General features: G+C 39.3%; 1 protein-coding gene across 1 annotated transcript; it reads left to right on the forward strand.

Annotated features, from left to right (window-relative positions):
* The first annotated feature begins 8,318 nt into the window (after positions 1-8,318).
* Positions 8,319-17,331, forward strand: LOC102794390 (cytochrome P450 2G1-like). Its single transcript, XM_006805216.2, has 9 exons — positions 8,319-8,510; positions 8,676-8,838; positions 8,980-9,129; positions 14,374-14,534; positions 15,376-15,552; positions 15,734-15,875; positions 16,020-16,207; positions 16,331-16,472; positions 16,645-17,331. Exons 1-9 carry the CDS (start codon positions 8,343-8,345, stop codon positions 16,824-16,826), a joined length of 1,473 nt encoding a protein of 490 aa, XP_006805279.2. The 5' UTR covers positions 8,319-8,342; the 3' UTR covers positions 16,827-17,331.
* Positions 17,332-17,742: the final 411 nt, after the last annotated feature.

Genomic DNA, 17,742 nt, shown 5'->3' on the forward strand with positions numbered 1-17,742 from the left:
CTGTTGTAGCTCCGCGTTAGCCACCACCAAACAACTGTTATTTTTTCCACATCGACCAGCATCTGGACAACCACCTTTCACTGTTTATACCGTTACTAAAATGAATAAATGAATCATCGGCCCATATAAACGAAAAATAAGTCCAGCTGAGAAACAGACTATTTGTGAGCGATCGGGGGTGAAAGGAGTGTAAGCCGCCTCACTGAAAGCCAAGCCCGGGTGCTTTTGAGCGAAGCGGCGCTAGCCGGCTAGCCGCGCTATCTAGCTAGCCGGCTAGCAGCAACATCGTGAGAAAACTGTTGCTAATATGGGATGTTTTGACAAAACGAGCAGATATTTGACGTTTACACACCTACATTCTTGCCTGAAAACATCTTAAAAGTTTATTTTGTGACCTAGAAACACGAATAAGAGGAATATAAAAACGAGGTGGCAGCCGCCATTGTTTCACTCGGTAGAGGCGTGCTATGAATTGTGGGATATGGAGTGTTCCACCAAGCATACACCCTTGCAGTTACCGTAACTATTCAATGGTTCGCGCAACCTTAAAAATTCCAATGGTTCCTGAAAGCAGCGACGCTGTGCGCTCCGTTGATATTACGGTAATGCAAATACGGGTAGACAGGCCGTACCACTCCCGACATACCACTAGAGAGAGCCAACAAACCACAAATGAAGTTTGAAATCTGTTTCTATGGGGCCAAAAGTTGAATCTTTCTCATGGGCCTAGAAATGGGCCAAAATTTGCACTAAAATCTAAATATTTAAAAAACTATAAAAGTCATAAACACCAAAAGTCATAGCATACTAGTCCAGACCCAGCCGCACAAAATGATATAACATATGTAACCCTTGTCTCAAAACTGTGCGGTACATAAGCGCGGGAAAATTTTCACTAAAATATTAATATTTAAAAAACTATAAAAGTCATAAACACCAAAAGTCATAGCAGACCATTCCAGATCCAGCCACACAAAATGATATAACATATGTGAACCTTGTCTCAAAACTGTGGGGCGAGTAAAGTCATAGCACACCATTCCAGATCCAGCCGCACAAAATGATATAACATATGTGAACCTTGTCTCAAAACTGTGGGGCGAGTTTTGCTGCAAAATTTCAGGCAGAAAAAGGAAAATAATAATAATAAGAATAAGAATAAGAATAATAAATCCGACGAATAGTAATAAGTGTGCCTCTTGGCATAGGCACACTTAATAATAAATCCGACGAATAGTAATAAGTGTGCCTCTCTGCATAGGCACACTTAATTAATGTTAAATAATAATAATAATTAATTATTTATGTTTTTATTGTATGTCTTAAACTTGCTTTTTAAACAATAATTGTATTTCTGTTGGCAGTTATCAAAATGACTGTCTCCTGCTTTTTTATATTTAGATTTTTTTTGTTTTTGTTTTAAATTTATTGGACTTAAATCTTTTACAGATGGCATATAACAATAATTCCTAACAGTCCAGACACCCAAACTGTTTGCAGTGCATGGCTAACAGGCAGAAGAGTTAGCAGGGCCCCATGAAAAAAATATAACTTTACTTTAATATTGCAAACCATGCCAACCTTGGAAATATAACACTGCACAGCCGTGGATCAGTATTCTGCTTAGATAATATATTTTTCAATTTCATGCAAGATTTATGAGATATGTGGAAGCAATTACATTACATTTTAATATTTTTATGATAACTTTTATTTTATTTTAATTTATTTACATTGATCGGTATCTTACACCAAATACAAATAAAATATATGTTACCTTTGTGAATTTAAATTCTCATCTAGTAAGTACTGGCAAATGTAACTTAAATAATCCTCTGGATATGTTAACAGTGTGTAGAATAAAAATAAATTTCCCAAGGAGCTTCTTGCAATTCCACACATTTTTTGACAAAACAACTCACCTGTGTCATTATATATAAGAAAGGCAGGTTCAGGTTGAGTGGAGTCGGGTATGGGTAGTAGGACCCCTAAGCCTTAGCCAGAGGTTTGATCTTCTTGGTCAGGCACCAGGTTGTCAGATACGTCTATATACAGTGGCTTGCAAAAGTATTCAGCCCCCTTGAACTTTTCCACATTTTGTCGCATTACAGCCACAAACATGAATCAATTTTATTGGAATTCCATGTGCAAGACCAATACAAAGTGGTGTAAACGTGAGAAGTGGAACGAAAATCATACATGATTCCAAACATTTTTTACAAATAAATAACTGAAAAGTGGGGTGTGCGCAATTATTCAGCCCCCTGAGTCAATACTTTGTAGAACCACCTTTTGCTGCAATTACAGCTGCCAGTCTTTTAGGGTATGTCTCTACCAGCTTTGCGCATCTACAGACTGAAATCCTTGCCCATTCTTCTTTGCAAAACAGCTCCAGCTCAGTCAGATTAGATGGACAGCGTTTGTGAACAGCAGTTTTCAGATCTTGCCACAGACTCTTGATTGGATTTAGATCTGGACTTTGACTGGGCCATTCTAACACATGGATATGTTTTGTTTTAAACCATCCCATTGTTGCCCTGGCTTTATGTTTAGGGTCGTTGTCCTGCTGGAAGGTGAACCTCCGCCCCAGTCTCAAGTCTTTTGCAGACTCCAAGAGGTTTTCTTCCAAGATTGCCCTGTATTTGGCTCCATCCATCTTCCCATCAACTCTGACCAGCTTCCCTGTCCCTGCTGAAGAGAATCACCCCCAGAGCATGATGCTGCCACCACCATATTTGACAGTGGGGATGGTGTGTTCAGAGTGATGTGCAGTGTTACTTTTCCGCCACACATAGAGTTTTGCATTTTGGCCAAAAAGTTCCTTTTTGGTCTCATCTGACCAGAGCAGCTTCTTCCACATGTTTGCTGTGTCCCCCACATGGCTTGTGGCAAACTGCAAACGGGACTTCTTATGGTTTTCTGTTAACAATGGCTTTCTTCTTGCCACTCTTCCATAAAGGCCAACTTTGTGCAGTGCACGACTAATAGTTGTCCTATGGACAGATTCCCCCACGTGAGCTCGTCCAGAGCCACCATGGGCCTCTTGGCTGCATTTCTGATCAGCGCTCTCCTTGTTCGGCCTGTGAGTTTAGGTAGACGGCCTTGTCTTGGTAGGTTTACAGCTGTGCCATACTCCTTCCATTTCTGAATGATCGCTTGAACAGTGCTCCGTGGGATGTTCAAGTCTTGGGAAATCTTTTTGTAGCCTAAGCCTGCTTTAAATTTCTCAATAACTTTATCTCGTGATGTGACGTTCTGTATCGAGGCTTCGAAGCTTGTGTCGAGTAATTGAGGGGGCGTTTCCGCGATGCGTGTATCGAGGCTTGCTTCATTTATGGAAGGAGCTGAAAATGATGACGTCCGAAGCCTCGCTGCCCGGCTGTACCACGTGACTGGCTCATGAAGTGGTTCGAACTTTGCCGCGAGCTATGACAGCGATATAAACCCCTCAGACTTCATTCAAAAATGTAGGTATTTGATGGAGAGTTGCGGTTAGTGAGAGTTTGGAGACAGTTTGGAGGTTTATGAGAGTGAGGAGAGAAAGTCAGGAGAGAATGGAGCCAGCTAAGAAGAGGAGGATGTCCTCCCCTGTGTAGGAACATTTTGATTTTATTCCTCCCAACAAGGTATGTAAATTTCTACAGAAGATGTATTTTCATAATACTGATGGTGCAATACAATTTATGTTAAGTGGCTTTACTTTTGAACAAGGTGAAGTGTTTGCTATGTGCCAGGGAGCTGGGATATAACAACAACACCTCATCCATGTTTAGGCACTACAGACCTTTGCATGAGCATAAGGGGAACACCGATTGTGGAGCAAGACCAGGTGAGCCATCAAATGCCATGATAATGCCTCACCTCACAGTAAATGATCATTTCCATTTTAAGCATTTCCAAATAATCATTTTCCATACTGCCAGTATAAATATACACAGTATACAGCCATCACTACAATATACATGTTTTACACACTCCTTTTGTTGTTGACATTTACAGGCTGTGTGCAAAAGGCCACACTCTTCAAATTCATGCCAACTAATATTTTTACGTCCAGTAGGTGTCCTACTAGAGCAAATGAAGCTTCAAGACGCTTTGCGCTGGGGTACACAATTGGATGAAAAGCTTCAGTGCTTCATGAAGCTTCATCTGCCCATCACTAACTTTATCCGTGACCTGTCTGGTGTGTTCTTTGGACTTCATGTTGTTGTTGCTCCCAATATTCTCTTAGACAACCTCTGAGTCCGTCACAGAGCAGCTGTATTTGTACTGACTTTAGATTACACACAGGTGCACTCTATTTAGTCATTAGAACTCATCAGGCAATGTCTATGGGCAACTGACTGCACTCAGACCAAAGGGGGCTGAGTAATTATGCACACCCCACTTTGCAGTTATTTATTTGTAAAAAATGTTTGGTATCATGTATGATTTTCGTTCCACGCCTCACGTGTACACCACTTTGTATTCTATCTATCTATCTATCTATCTATCTATATATATATATATATATTTGTTCGTGTTTTGGAGTTTGTAATTGCTTTGTCTCTAGGTGCCACCTTAAATATACTTTTATTTATTCACTCCACATAAAATTTAATAAATAAATTATAAAATTCAAAAACCAATTACTTACATTTCAGCTTTTAACTATTTAAATTTTCAGCTTTTTCCTTTTAAACAAATGTAAAGTGAAACAACATAAAACACTGCAAACCACAACACAATCAAATATAAATTAAAATATGCAAAACAAAATGAAGATGCACATTCTCTGTCATTTAGGCCTGGGATGATTTTTTGGGAGTGTTTTCCTGCTTGGAATTGCATAGGATTCACTGCATGAATAAACTTTCTGACTCCTTTATCATCCGCAACTGAAAATAGTTGTGGATGATTACTATACCTTTCTAATGTGATCATGTTGTCTCTTGTTGTCCCTGGCTCTCTTTCTCTCTCTTTCACTCTGTTCCTGTGCTACTGTGAGTGTAACTACCACCCCTCCCCCCTCTGCCCAGCACAAGCACAAGGCTCACGTGTGGAGCAAAGTGAAAAAAAGTGCGAGAAAGCGGGTGAGAGAAAGAAAAAAAAACCACGGCTCCCAATAAGGAGCTGGCTGGCGTCGTTCACTTCAAAGAGCCAGCTCTAAGAGCCATTTCGTTCGCGACCGACACATCACTACTGGCTTCCTCTTTCTGGCGCGGAGTGGGCGATAAACAAACAATAGAGAAAAGCCGATCATCAGTTTCATGATTGAAGTATCAACAGGAGAGGGAGGGTCGATCATGACCAATTGGCCAATCCACCACCTTTCATTGTTTATACCGCCACAAAAAGAAACATAAAAACAAAAAATCTTTCCTGCTTGGCTCTGCGTCTTTCTCTAGTCTCGTCTAATTCTGGGCGATGCGATGGGCAAGGTCATGAGTACTCGGACTGTGCTTATTGAACACAATATGGATAAGATCTTGGAGAAGCTCAAGACTCTGCAACAGGGAATCGATAGGTCTGGGGACCAGTGATGGACATTAGATCAGCTGCGAAATTGGATGCAGTTTGTTTGCACTAAACCTAACCCAAACAACCATTGTCTTCATGTGGCTGCCCGGGGCCAGCCAGAAGGCTCCAAGGGCGAATGGCTCCAAGGCCAAATGGCTGCTGGCACAACAATTTCTCCCAGGTTACAAGACTGTGTTTTGACTCTCTCACCCTATCCTTCAAGGCCTCAAGGCCACCTGCATCGGCTGGAGGACTGTTGACTTTTTGCTTAACCAGGTGAAAGGACGGTCTCTCTCAGTTGAACACGGGACACACACACACATGCATACATATGCATGTGCACTGAAACAGACACACACTCACCCCCCTCCCTGCTTCCAAACACTTGCGATGCTTACTTCCACCCGATGAAGACGATGGGTCTGCGTCCTGCTCTGGAGAATAGCTGCAGGATAGGCTGTTGTATATACAGGTTCACTCTGTGAAATTAAATTCCTTGCCAGTGCTAGTACATCAACCTTCAGAAAACCGAGAAGCCTATTACATATTACTTGTGAACAAGAGCCCAAGATATTTAAACTCTTCCACTTGGCTGTAATGCATCCCTGACTTGGAGGGATTCCTTCTGAAAGCAATAGTTTCAAACTTGAAGGTGTTTATTCTCAGGAAGTTATACGGAGTAAAACAAAGACACAAGCTATATATATATAATACAAGCTGTATTGCATAGCACTGGAACAGAAGGGGTGAGCTGCCTTATTGTTTTCCCTTGCACTGTTTTCTCCTGTTTATTTCAGTTAGGGAGTTAGGTGTAGCGCTTGTCTTTTGTTTGATGTTTGATTCCACATAGGGTTTTAGATAGCACCTCCTCCTGACTTAGCTTGTTTTGTTTGTCATTTTGGCCTTTGTTCACCCCGGAGCTTCATTTTGAAGTGTAGAGTAATAAACCACCGTTCACTAAGAAATTGGTTCTCCCTCTGTGTATGGTTTTGGGGACCAGGGCGGGGCAATCTTTTCAAACTTATGTTGCGTTCCTGTACCCCTAGAATGGGGCGTAACATAAAGTGGGGGCTCGTCCGGGATCTTCTTTTGCCATTCTTTTTGCTCATTGTGTTTTGTGGGTTGTCTGCAGTTTTTGGTTGGCAGTTTCTTGTAGTGTTGGGGATGATCTAGTCACAATGACTTTTGACGTGGATGATTTTGCACTGCAACCCACCATAAATAAGGCGTAACAAATAGTTTCAAACTTGAAGGTGTTTATTCTCAGGAAGTTATAAGGAGTAAAACAAAGACACAAGCTATATATACACAGGGGCCTGGGGAATAGGGAAAAGATGGGAACATGTGGAACTAGTCACTGATAATGACAAAAGGAGGTAAAACAGCCACAAGACACAAAGAACAAAAGACTACCAAAATAAAACAGGAAGTAACATAATGAGGAAAAATAAGAGACAGAGAAAAAGTCTTGACATAATTCAAGAGAACACAGGAGAGGCACAAAACACTTAAAAACAAAGAATTAAATATGAACCACAAGCAGAAAGTAGATTCCAAAGGGTAACAAAACTATAAGACAAACTGAGAACATAATCATAAAGAAACCAACCAGACATTTTCTGCTGACTGCAAAGAATACAATACTGTAAATGTGGGCACAGAACACAGTGTCCATGACATAGAATGGTTAAGTTTGCAGAAATCAAGTTCTTTCTAAATATTATTCACTGTTAATAATTATAAAATGCAGTTGCAAGGATTTTATTTAATGATAATTCAGTTATACCTGTCTTTAACAGTCATAATGATTATATAACTTTATATGAATGTTTAAGAATGTTATAATCATTTCCACTTTAAAAAAACATATTTAAATCATTAATCAGTGTTATCCTTTCATATAAAATAGAACATCAGATTGTGTCATAATTTATATAAATACATTCTCTCTGCTCTCTGAAATTAATGGATCATTAATTAATTATCCATTTACTAAATTCAGGTAACTTGTTACTGGTTTCTAAATGGATACATAGTTCAACATTTAGTATAGACACATTATGAGGGAATATTTTTGACTCGGGTCAAAATTGAAACAAACCAGTAAGCACAAGCATGAAATATAAACAGTATGTGTTCCAGTTATAAGTTAACTAATAGCTAGTACAAATTACTTTAGACGTGTCAACAAAGCATAAAGGTTTTTTGAACATCAAATTGTAATTGCTGTTTAAACTTAACAAAACTACGTTTCTCCTTAGTGCTGAGCAGGTAACCCCAGTTTCATATGAAATGGATCCAAAAAACAATCCAAATAAAGTCTGAAAAAGACTTGATATTGAATAATTTTGTGAAATGCTGCTTTTAGATCATGAGTATTTGCTACTTTACTTTCACTATTAGTTTATATTTGCCTATGCTGTTACAGACAGCATATAACTGTTCAAACAGGTGTCAGAGCAGTTTGTGGGTCAAATCTTGATTCCAGTAGAGGGCAGTGTAGACTGTCAAATAACTGTCGTTCATGTGAGATTTTATTATCAGTTGTTCTTATCAACAAGGTGTGGTTATATTTTGTGTTAGTTGACATCATTATCAAGTTTGTTGTGTAGTGCAGCAAAGTTTTTATCTTTATTATTCAAATCAAGTATTGCAAAGGATTTTGTCAATGAGAATCATAAATGAGGTAAAAGTGTGCTAAGGTGCACACGATTACAGCATCATATTGGTCATGTGTGTCCAACCAGCCAAACCCCTGTTAAATATAAACTAGCTACAGGAGCCAATCACAGAGAGAAAGTAGGTATATAAGGAAGGACAAAATACAAAAATGATACAACATTATGGAGTTTTCTGCCACAGTGATCTTGGCAGGGCTAATCTTAGCTCTGCTGTGGCTGTTTAGTGTAAAAAGAAGGAAGTATCGCCTGCCTCCAGGACCTGCTCCACTCCCTCTTCTAGGAAACCTGCCACAAATAGACAAAAATGTACCTTTTAAAAGCATACTTAAGGTAAGTTTGGAATTTTTATTTATTTATTAATTTTTAGCATTTTTCATATTGTTAAATTGTTCAATAAGAATAAACAAGAGCACCCTCCATTACTGTTCTGGATTTTTATTTTAGCTGCATGCTGACGTTGCATAAATACAAACAAGGTTTTTTACTTTGTCTTAGTTCAGTGAAACCTATGGTCCTGTGATGACACTGTACATGGGATGGCAGCGGACAGTGGTTCTGGTGGGGTATGATGCTGTGAAAGAAGCCTTGGTGGATCAGGCAGATGACTTCACAGGCAGAATGCCCGTACCATTTCTGTTCAAAGCTACCAAGGGCTATGGTAACAAGACACCATATATCAGTTTTCAAGACCAGTGATTTCTTTGGCATGACTCTAAGTCAACTTTACATGAAAATAAAGAAATTTCAAATAATAGTTTGTGTAAAAGTTTTTCCAAATCTTGACATTTCATCTTCTCAGGTTTAGCAATCAGTAATGGGGAGCGCTGGCGCCAGCTGCGACGCTTCACACTCACAACCCTGAGAGACTTTGGGATGGGACGCAAGGGGATGGAAGAATGGATCCAAGAAGTCAGCGAAGACTTGAGGGCTCACATACGTACATTTAAAGGTGCGTTCTCAGCTATTGTGTGAGCACGTATTACATACAGGGTGGATTTGAAAAATCATTCATTGCTCAATCATTGCTTAAGTTTCTCACTCTTTTTATCCAGTACAGTAACTTGACTATGACGAAAAAGATTTCAATTCAATATTTACCTCAGAATTGACTGACAGTTTAAGAAATAAAACATAATAACAAGAACATTTCTTGCAAAAATTGCAAAACTCTTAATTTTGCCTGCACAAGAAATAGGCTGTAGTAAGAAGAAAAAATAAATGTGTAACAAAATGCACCAAATACACATAAAAATGTTGATAAAATATGTCAAATAATTCAGTAACATTTGAAGTCTATCAGATTTTGCAATTAACATACAAATCCTGCTTTGTCTGAACTCTTTAACGTTTGAGCAGAAGACATGGAATATTGCATAACATGCTAAAACACTAAAGTATCATTTATAGCGTCTGCTTGCTGTGACATGAGTGATGCACTTGGAAAGGATAAACTTATCCATGCCAATTTACAGTTATATGTTTTAATGTCTGTGAAGGTTCTCAGTCATCCAGGTCATTGTAGTCAAAGGAGCTTGCAAAGAAAAGCGTCTGGACTTCTTTAAGTTGCTTGAAGACGTTTCACCTCTCATCCGAGAAGATTCTTCAGTTCTAAGGTCAAATGGTGGAGAGTCCCAGATATAAACCTAGTGGGAGTATCCCCCCCACAGAGGGATAAAAGGACCCCCTGATGATTCTCTAATCGCCTGAGCCAAGGTGTGGAACTGGGTGTGGGTCCCAATCAGCCAGAGTTTCGGGTGAGTTCATTGTGAAACCTGGCCCCACCTTATCATGCGAATTCCTGAGGTCAGATGGCCCAGGATGTGAGTGGGCGTTAAGGCGTCTGGGGAGGGAACTCAAAACTGGATTATAGATGGCAGAGAGTCGGTGTCGTAAACAACCGCCTCTGTTCAAAGATGGTCGCTCACAGTGGACATAGATGGCTTCTTTCACTCCTCTTTCAAACCATCTGTCCTCTCTGTCCAAAATGTGAACATTGGCATCCTCGAAACAGTGTCCTTTATCCATGACATCCCGGTGCATTTCAGACCCAGCAACACGCATCTTAAGGATAAAGGACACTGTTTCGAGGATGCCAATGTTCACATTTTGGACAGAGAGGACAGATGGTTTGAAAGAGGAGTGAAAGAAGCCATCTATGTCCACTGTGAGCGACCATCTTTGAACAGAGGCGGTGGTTTACGACACCAACTCTCTGCCATCTATAATCCAGTTTTGAGTTCCCTCCCCAGACGCCTTAACGCCCACTCACATCCTGGGCCATCTGACCTCAGGAATTCGCATGATAAGGTGGGGCCAGGTTTCACAATGAACTCACCCACTAAACTCTGGCTGATTGGGACCCACACCCAGTTTCACACTTTGGCTCAGGCGATTAGAGGATCATCAGGGGGTCCTTTTGTCCCTCTGTGGGGGGACACTCCCACTAGGTTTATATCTGGGACTCCCCCACCATTTGACCTTAGAACTGAAGAATCTTCTCGGATGAGAGGTGAAACGTCTTCAAGTAACTTAAAGAAGTCCAGACGCTTTTCTTTGCAAGCTCCTTTGACTATATGTTTTAAGAAAATTATGTACTTTAAATTTTCATATCCACCTGAAAACTGAGGAAAAATTGATCTTTCAGTCAAACTTTTTTTGTGATTTGTGTGTCAGCTGCAGAGGAGCTAACTGAATAGGCTAGGTCTCAGGAGAATATTATCAATAAAAGTTAATGATCTAACCACAAGTTTGGAGCAAAAGCAGTTTATACAGAGTGGCCTATATAACAGAGAGTAAGTAGGCGTGAACACACAGATAACTTTGTGCCATGCCTAGGAATTATGCTGCTGTTAATGCTTAAAGTGGAATTGCACTATAATGGAGTAATGCTGCTCTCTGGTCAGTCTGGGCCTTTATGTGAAGAGTTTTCAGCCTCAGAGTCCTCTCACAGTACAAACAAATGGGTTTCAGTGTATTTGTTAATCCTAAACTGGCTGTAGGTGTGTGTTTGTCTGCCTCTTTGTGTTAGCTTTGTGTTAACCTTGTGACTACTGGGGTACAAGTATTTACTCCATAGCAGACAGTGAAGTACAACAAAGTATTTGGCAAGTAGATTCCAAAGAAGCAACTTAGAAGGGTGGAAATTCAGCAATGGCAGGAAATAGTACAATACTTATGGGCCTAGATGCTGGTGGTAATAATAACACAGCTGGAGAGTTGGATGAGCAACAATGATAAAATGGACATGGCTGAGGGAGATTTTGAAAGGTAGAATGACAGAAAAACACTGAGATTTAAAGCACACAGAGCAGAGATTTTTTTTGTTATGAAAATCAAATCAAATTAGAGAATCAGCGTGATGATGAAAGAATTCAATTTAAAAAGAGGAAAGCAGAAGTGAGAAAAAGAAAAGAATTGCAATCCAAAAGCCCAAAAATCCAGACAGATGATTTCATTATTGAACTTCATGTTATCATCATATGATAATTAACCTCAGTGGACTTCAGTTGATCAATGTGAAGAACTTTTTTTGTTTATCATAATACTCTCTTTTGTTGGTTGTTGTGAAAGTGTAAACAGCCGAATGGCCAGTATATTTGTGGAGCAGACAAAGAAGCAGAATAACAAGAAACAAGACTGGAGTACAACAAAAAGCGAGTTGTGTATTCTGGCTGATGAAAACACAAAAGCAAAAGGCAAAGGCAAAAACTAAACTGTAACCTAAACTGGGAAACACTAAGACTAGACAAGAAAAACATTAACATGAAAAGGAGCGTAAAAAACTGAGACTAAAGACAACATTAAATCCATGGATCATAAGGCGAGGAAAACAAACGACCTGACAGTGAACAAAGGGAGACAGAGGAGTTAAATACACAAAAGGGTAATGTGGGAAGTGGAAACATATGGGGAACACAGCTGACACAAATCAACATGACACCAAAGGGCAAGCAAAACTAAGGCTGTGTCCCATTTCAGGGTCTGCACGCTTGAAGTACGCGCACTACGCGTACTAAGTACGGTGCGTACTATAAGTACGAGAAGTGCGGAAGTGAGAGGCTTGTGAAATGGGACGGTATATGCTTCGTCGCGCTGTTCAGGTTGCCTAGCAACCATGATACTAACCGCGAGACACGTTACATACAGCTTTGTGTGACATAAATGAAGGAGAAAAATGTTTTGTTGGTCATTCATTTTTGTTATGACATCACTTTGATCAGTTGAGTATCTGAGGCTGAGACCACAGGACTGTAAAACATGATTCAAGGGCTTCATTTCTGTACTGAACAGTCATTTAAGATTAGCTAGTAAATAATAATTAGTTAATGTTGTTCATGAGACTAAAGTCATCTCACTATGGTAATGTAAATATAATATGGCCAAAATTATAGTATTGTCAGATTATTATGATTGATATATACATACATATATATGTATATATATATGTGTGTATATATGTGTGTATATATGTGTATATATGTGTGTGTATATATATGTGTGTGTATATATATATATATATATATATATATATATATATACACACACACACATACATATATACACACATATATACATACATATATGTGTATATATGTGTGTGTATATATATGTGTGTGTATATATATATATATATATATATATATATATATATATATATATATATATATATATATATATATATATATATATATGTATATATATCACTGACTTTCAGCTTGTTGTGTTTGTGGATATATGACTGACTTTAATTATCCATAAAATCATCAGATTCTCTGTAAGATTAAGGTCAACTATATGTATATTTAGAAGTAGAGGCTTTAAAACCAAGTTAATGCTGAAAGTACAAACATCACTAGTGTCACATAACTTTGCCGACATGTGGCCAATGTTCTTCATTATTAAACATTCGCACATGAATAAGTGACGTCATATTCAGTACTTACTTTTGACAGTTCACTTTTCGGCCGCTCCCTTCTGCCGTATTTTGCGGCAAAATTATCCACACCCACCGCCGCGCTATGAATTGTGGGATATATGGGACCACGAAGCGTGCACCGGACCACGCTTGATATTTGGGGAAATCGACGGCGCATTTGGAGTATGCATTTCTTTTTTTTCTTTTTTTTTCTTTTTTCTTTTTTTTTTTTTATATAAACCTTTATTTAAACATCAGTACAATACAAAATGGAATTAAACAGTACCACAATAATGGTGTTGTACTTACAAAAGAATTGTATGGATAAATAAACAAATACAAGAACAGTATTCAGAAACAACAATATAAATATGCTAGGGGGAAAGTAACTGATCAAGCCAAAGAATAAAGTGATTGAAAGATTTGGATTTTTTCACAAACACCAATAGTTTTTATAGCTTTTGGGTTAGTGGAGTTCTTAATTGAGTTAAGATACTGTACAAGTTCAAAGGAGAATACATAAAAAGAGGGATGTCTTCCTAAACATTTGGACTTATGAATATGAAATTTAGCCATTAAAAGTAACAAGTTAATCATATATCTGTTATCAAAGTTGAATTGTTTTTGGTTTTTGTGCAGACCAAACTGGAGTATGCATTTCAAGTACACTTCGAATTGGGACAGCCGTCGTCGCGTGGCGGTGACGTAACCGCACTTAAAATGCGTACTTCAAGCGTGCAGACCCTGAAATGGGACACAGCGTAATACTGAACATGGAACACAAGACTGTCAAAATAAAGCAGGAAACGTGGAGAGATGTAAACTGGGAAGCACAAGCTTGACACAAGGTTCAAGAGAAAGCAAACATGAGAGACAGACAGAGGGATCGAGGGAGAAGAAGAGTGAGGGAGCACTAGAGCGAGAGGGAGACTTAAACAAGGGGCACTTGAGAAAGAGGAAACGAGACATGACAGAAAGGACAAACATGGGACAGGAAGGGGAGACGAGACACCTGGACCAGACAACATGGAAGCAAACGTAACTAAGCATACTGCCAATGCACCAAAGGTGTCATGTTGATTTGTGGCCCAGCATTTTCATAAACTCAAAAATGCTGGGCCACAGACCCAGCCCACTGACAGAAAGTTTCTTACTGTCAAATATTTCTTCAAAAGAAAACTAAATGAGATGATTTATTTAAATAAAAACCTAACATTTGCATTTTTAATTTGGAACTTTGATAGCCATTTCCAGCTGTCTCTTTCCTTTTTTCTCCAGGTAAACCATTTGACCCCCAATTTTTGTTAAGCAGCACTGTTTCTAATGTGATCTGCTGCCTGGTCTTTGGGGAACGTTTCAGTTTTGAAGACAAGCAGTTCCTGCACCTTCTGGACATCATATCTAAGGTCTTAAGATTCCTCAGTACTCCTCTTGGTCAGGTCAGTGGACATGATTACAAAAAAATTAACATATAAAAAAAAAAAAATACAACAAACATACTGATCAGATAGTTCTGCATTTTTTTTTACCTCCAAACCAACAAAGCTGAAGTGTCACAGTTAGCACTGGCCAACCGTGGGGATGTGAGGAAGGAGAACCCAAATGCTAGACTCTTTATGATAAACAGTGCCTTTATTTACAGTGGTGTAAATAATACACAGAATAATAAATCCCAGTGTGTTCCCTTGACTCCCATGTCGTGTCTTCCACCCACAAGTCCGTGCTCTTCTGCTCCTGTGTGTCCGAGCACCCAGTGCTCGCTGTTCTTGTCTTCCATGCTCCTTCCTGGAGAAAATAACAAAGAAGCAACCGTCAGGACACTCAACCACTGCAGGCATGCACTCACTTAACTCGGCTCACAAAGCCCACTAACGTGGAGTCTCACACAACAATCCCACACCAAAACGCGCTCAGCCACACTCTTAAGTAGCTCCCCGACTAAACTTCATTAGCTGCAGGTGTGTGTGATCATCTGCTTTAGGTGTGGCCAGTCTCCAGACGGGACACACCCACCGAGCCTGCCTGAAACCCAGTGCTCACTCACAGACACATCCACTTGCCTATACATACAAGCATGGAGAACACAAGAACAGCAGCACAGTGCAGCCAACATACATAATATATTATATCAGTCCATAGCTGCTCATGGACCCTGGGTCGCTCAGATCCAGGTCCCTGACATGAAGTGTGTTGTCTAAAGAATTAATACTCAGTAATACTGATTGCATATTTTCATACGTCTTTAGACAAATAAAGCTGCTGTGTTTTTCCCTCCTGAAGATGTACAACATCTTTCCCTGGCTCATGGAGCATCTTCCTGGCTACCACCAAACTGTTTCTGGGTATGCAGAGGAGGCCAGAGATTTTATCGAGAGGAAAATCCAAGAGCACAAACAGACACTGGACCCCAGCTGCCCCAGAGACTACATTGACTGCTTCCTCATCAGAATGAATCAGGTTGGAAAGAACTGAAGGATCAGTTGCTTTGTTTAGGGCACTTTGCATTGTGTGCATTAAACAGGTTGGAATTATTTAAACTATATTTCGAGCTGGTCTGTTATGTGCTGCTAAAAAGGCATTTGAGTATTTTAAATTTGGTTTCTGTTGAGACAACAACATTCCTAATTTGTCTCCTTAGGAAAAGGACAATCCCTCAAGTGAGTTCAATTATGACAACTTGGTTTCTACTGTACTGAATCTGTTTATTGCTGGAACAGAGACCACCAGCTCCACCCTGAGATATGCTCTCACTGTGCTGATTAAATACCCCAAAATACAGGGTAGGTGTACAGAAAAAAGTATTACCAACTTGCTTTTAGCCCTAAATATATTATAGTTAGAGATAAGTTTGTTTGTGAATCTAAAACTTAGCAGTCATTACAAACAGATCAGAGCGGTTATAGTTTTTGTTTTGCTTTGTCCAGAGAAAATGCAGCAAGAGATTGACACTGTAATTGGAAAACATCGTTGTCCCAGAATGGACGACAGGAAGTCCCTCCCATTTTCAGATGCTGTCATCCATGAGGTCCAACGTTTTCTTGACATTGTGCCCTTCAGCGTACCTCACTACGCACTGAATGACATATCCTTCAGGGGTTATACAATCCCAAAGGTATTCTTAATTCCAAGACATTATACGTATTACAGTCAGTATTAAGTCCATTGTGCATCATGTCAGGGGTTAATGTCAAAAGTATTAAAAGCATCAATAGACTAACAACATTGTTCTGAACAGGACACTGTAATTATTCCTTTCTTGCACTCTGTGCTGAAAGAGGAAAAGCAATGGGCCACTCCCAGGTTCTTCAATCCCCAGCACTTCCTGGACCATAACGGCAACTTCAAGAAAAATCCTGCATTCATGCCATTCTCTGCAGGTACATAAAGTCCTGACACAGTTGATGAATTATACAATTTTCAGCTGTAGCTCTATATAAATCAGCTAACCTAGCCTCAAGGCACTTATTATTGTAAGGTAGAAACCCTAAAATAATAAGAACAAGCAATTTTGTTTACCATAGAGTGATTTGTGATTGTGTGTCTTTACAGGGAAGAGAGCGTGTGTTGGCGAGTCTCTTGCTCGTATGGAGCTTTTTATCTTCTTAGTCTCACTGCTGCAGGATTTCACCTTTTCCTGTGAAGGAGGCCCTGACAGTGTAGACCTCGATCCAGAGTACAGCAGCTTTGCCAATTTACCTCGAAGTCATCAAATCATAGCTACAGCATGTTAAAATGAGAGCCACTCAGTCTGTCATCATTTGCGGCACTATGATTGACATGGATCTCTACAACATGCTGCATTGTGTTAATGTGGTGCTATCACTTGGTATAGCTACATCTATCTTTACAGTTGTCTTATTTCTGCCTGTCCACCACTACTATGACTGATTGGTTGATTGGCACCACCAGTTTGTCCATCTTTATCTAGAATTATCTGAGTTTGGTCATTCTCAACCACCCTAGTGAACGTATCCTATTGTGACCTCTGGACTTTCAGGCCAGACCCTCTAGTGGGTAAACAATAAGTGAGATGTGGGGTTTTAGCTGGGAAGGCATCATTTCAAATAATGTGCTGAATCTTTATGATTAAAAAAAAGAATTCTAAATTAAAAAAAAAAATAAGAGTATCTTTCAAGAGTGAGAGTATCTTTTCATATGTGAAGTAATAAGACCTACTCTTTATTCCTTATGTATATCTGGATGCAGTGGATTCAAAATAAAGATACTACATAACCTGCAAAAGCATTACAGCTTCATGCATACCCTTGCTTTTCTAAGAAATCAAAAAAGATCTTTAAAACAAAATTTTAACTGTAACAAATAGCAGTTAATTGTTGCACCAGAGTGGATCAATATATTCATTGTAACCACACTATTACAACACCAACAGTCACAATATCAATAAATGTTAATGATTGAGGAGCTTTAAAAAGGTTACACTGAGTGACCTTTGTGCCAGACAGCCAGTGGATGTTCAAGTAAACACATAGGCAACATTATGTCATGTCAGACAAAGCTAAAGACTATACTGTAAATACTGACAGCATTTACAAGTACTGACATGGTAGACCTAAAGTTAATAATTTGAAAACCCAATATGATTTTTGGGTTTTTCTATGTATATATTATTGCTGGGTCTGCCTTAAA

The sequence above is a fragment of the Neolamprologus brichardi genome, chromosome 14 (assembly GCF_056152115.1).
Source record: "Neolamprologus brichardi isolate AB-2024 chromosome 14, ASM5615211v1, whole genome shotgun sequence".
Taxonomy (NCBI): domain Eukaryota; kingdom Metazoa; phylum Chordata; class Actinopteri; order Cichliformes; family Cichlidae; genus Neolamprologus; species Neolamprologus brichardi.

Bases quoted from the DNA above. Each gene is read 5' to 3' on its own strand.
- LOC102794390 (XM_006805216.2), top strand. From the start codon at position 8,343: ATGGAGTTTTCTGCCACAGTGATCTTGGCAGGGCTAATCTTAGCTCTG. The intron at 8,839-8,979 runs GTAACAAGACAC...TCATCTTCTCAG, and splicing joins CAAAGCTACCAAGGGCTATG to GTTTAGCAATCAGTAATGGG. The intron at 15,553-15,733 runs GTTGGAAAGAAC...TTGTCTCCTTAG, and splicing joins TCCTCATCAGAATGAATCAG to GAAAAGGACAATCCCTCAAG.